The 3,243-nt window shown below is 36.5% G+C and overlaps 1 protein-coding gene across 1 annotated transcript in view; it reads right to left on the bottom strand.

Moving 5' to 3' along the window:
* The window catches only part of fgf19 (fibroblast growth factor 19), a 3,722-nt gene continuing 479 nt past the window's right edge, over positions 1 to 3,243 (bottom strand). Inside the window, exons 2-3 of the mRNA XM_037791231.1 lie at positions 3,190 to 3,243; positions 1 to 353 (exon numbers count right to left, since the gene is read on the bottom strand). The exon at positions 3,190 to 3,243 is cut by the window's right edge and continues 50 nt beyond it. Of these exons, the coding sequence (XP_037647159.1) occupies positions 27 to 353; positions 3,190 to 3,243 (381 nt within the window). The 3' untranslated portion in view covers positions 1 to 26. The remainder of the gene's footprint in view (positions 354 to 3,189) is intronic.

Here is a 3,243-nt window from a genome sequence, read left to right as displayed (position 1 = left end):
GTACTTGGTGTCTCACAGCTACCGTCTCATCTCTTGTGGAAGCTGGGACTGTGAATGATCTGAGAGAGCTTTCCGAACGAGTCCATCGCGTCCACGGGTTCTTCTGGTGTTTGCGCCGCGCTCTGTGTGTACGGCTGGTCGGGGACATCCAGTCCGGGGAACGAGGCCTGATCCAGGGTGCTGATTCTGGGGAGGAACTGGGCCAGAGCCGGCACGCCTCGGTCTCGACCCTGCATCCTCTGCCGCTGGTTTCCCAGACTGAGCAGAGCTCCGTGTCTGTCGGAGACGTAGATGTTGTAGCCGTCCGGCAAGATCTGCTCTCTGAAGGTGCAGTCGTCTCTGCTGTAGGTGTGCTGGAAATGATGGGACACGTGGTGAATTACTTGACTAATTGCAACTTTGGGAATGTATTGACTTTGTTTTCTATGACTGTTCCATTCATCTTCATAATCTGAACCTGTCAATGTGCAGTATCATGTTTTCTTTGATGAACTCATCTAATGAAGTTCAGTCAGGAAGACCTTCTTTACACTCTCATCCCTCTCTCATCTCTACCGGCTCCTACTCTATCAGCTGACTACGGGCGTTTCACTCTTGGTTAACCAACCAGATTCTACCGCGCTCTCCCTGAGCCAATCATATCGTTGCAATCGAATTTTAAAACTGTTCTCCTCTCTGCTGCTGTCAGTTGTCATTTCAGTAGGAACCGATGCAACCCGCCTCCACCTCAGTGCCCAGGCCTGCTCTACATCCCTTCATTGGATCTTCAGCTACTACCTTCACCACCACCACCACCAGTGTCTAGACTCTAGGGGGGGAATATATCCTAATCTCATCACGGCATCACTTCCCCCTTTTTGATATACTATTTTGCCATTGATCAGTTTTTCTTTACTCCATTAAAGAAATTTATATTATGTTATGTTATGTTATGTTATGTTATTTTATGTTATATTATGTTATGTTATATTATGTTATGTTATTTTATGTTATATAATATTATGTTATTTTATGTTATATAATATTATGTTATTTTATGTTATATAATATTATGTTATTTTATGTTATATAATATTATGTTATATTATATTATATTATGTTATTATATCTTATATTATTTTATGTTATGTTATATTATATTATGTTATATTATATTGTGTTATAATATATTATATTATTAATATGGAACTAGTGAAGCTGATTGAATCAGAATGTCAGTTTCCATTAGGATTGCATGAATGGTGTTTTTAGATAGCAGGCCCCTTTTATCAAAAAAATAAATAGATGGTGCTGCAAGTTCTTCGACGGCTGTTTACTTTGGCTAAAGAGAGCCAGTCAGAGGCCAAGGTTGTTGTGCTGCTGCTGGGTCTTTTTCATTCAGGTTTTTCCTCTTTGCAAACACATCCTACCCTGCACCACTGGACAAAGGTTGATGAACCGGTCGTCTGTCTGTTTGAATGAATGACTGACTGGCTGGCATGCAGTGTTTTTTTGAACATGGAAGCTGATTAACAACATATGAAAAGCAACAGGACATTTTTTTTCTGTTTTTTTTTTTTTTTTTTTTTTTAAGATGTATTGCTAAGTTTTGAAAAGGTGAAATTTACCAAAGATCACCATTGTTTTACTCTGTTACTGTAGCAATAGTTCATAGTGAACAATAATACGTCTAATTGTGAGATTCATTATTATTTTAGTAGTCATATAGTATCAGAAGTCTAGGTGTAACATGCTCAATGGTCTATCTACTTATTTATGATTTTACAGAGCTGGTGACATGTAACCTGTGAGGGTATAGGGCAGGAGTCAGCAACCTTTACTATCAAAAGAGCCATTTCAGGCAAAAAAAAAAAAAAAAAATGTCTGGAGCCGCAAAACATTTGAGCATTGTGATGAAGGTAACAAAGTTTATAGTCTAAGTATATAGTATATAAGTCTAATGCAGTGAGGGCCCAAGTGCAAATGTACTACGGAGTATTAGGGTCACATTAAGGGAAAAAAATCTGAGATTTACAGAATAAAGTCGTAATATTACGAGAATAAAGTAATAACTTTACGAGAATAAAGTTATAACTTTACGAGAAAAAAAGAAAATAACACGTAAAATGACGACTTTATAATATTGACTTTATTCTCATAATACAACAACTTTTCTCTCCTAAACTTGTGACTTTATTCTCAAAATCTCAGATTTATTTTTTTTCCTCAATGTGGGCCTAATACTCCGTCACACTGTCGTACCATAGACCTACAACAATGATAATTAAAAATGAAAATGTAAACAAAAAAAACGTTATACATTTCCATTTTTAAAAATCCACATGGAGCCACTGGAGAGGAGCTAATGAGCCGCATGTGGTTCCAGAGCAGCAGGTTGCTGACCCCTGGTATAGGGCTTATGGGAAATGCGGACATACTAAATAAACAACAATATTAGATTGCTTTTAAAACATCTAACAACTGGATCTACTCATATGGAGGGAACCACATGAGAACACTGTTGAACAAGGTTATGTTCCAAGACGGAGGGGGCCACTGCTGACAATTCAGTCATGAAAAGTGACGTACTGAAATAAAAACGTAGTAATGAATAATGTCACTACGAAATAAAACTTTTTTCCAAAAGGCATTATAACATGAACTCCATTCAAGCAATAGGAATGACAAAGTCACATTAATATAATGTTATTAATTCAGTAAATAAATATGAAGTTATGAAATCATTTCGTAATTGATTTCTATATTTTACGGTACTTAGTGATATGATTATTTATTTCATGGTGTCCCATATCTTCCTTTCATACTGATCTGAATCTGGTGGGTTTCATCTGAAGTGAAATGACTAAACGTGTTAAATGTTGGTCTCATTTGAAAACATTCAGTTTGAGCTGAATATGTTGAAACTAAAATTTGACTATATAATTAAAGTTTGCATTTGTATTGTACATTTTACTAAGAGATCATTTTACCAATTTGATTAATATCTAGCCTAATTATAATCACTGCAGTGGCAATTAGACACAATTACACCTTTTAACTCGTGAAAGGAATTCCCTAGAATAAATAAATTAGGCTAATGAATTATTTTTGGCTGAATAATAAACTTATTCTCACAAATAATAAATAAACAACAGATGGAGAAATAAATGGACGGTATAGGTTTGTCACCTCGTCACATGACATCCTTACCGTTGAGTACAGCCTTCCATCGCCTTCTATGCAGAGAAACCGTGCGGTTGCTGC

Source organism: Sebastes umbrosus, chromosome 2 (assembly GCF_015220745.1).
Source record: "Sebastes umbrosus isolate fSebUmb1 chromosome 2, fSebUmb1.pri, whole genome shotgun sequence".
Lineage (NCBI taxonomy): Eukaryota > Metazoa > Chordata > Actinopteri > Perciformes > Sebastidae > Sebastes > Sebastes umbrosus.
Note: the sequence above shows the minus strand (reverse complement) of the source record. Positions and strands in the feature narration are given on the sequence as shown.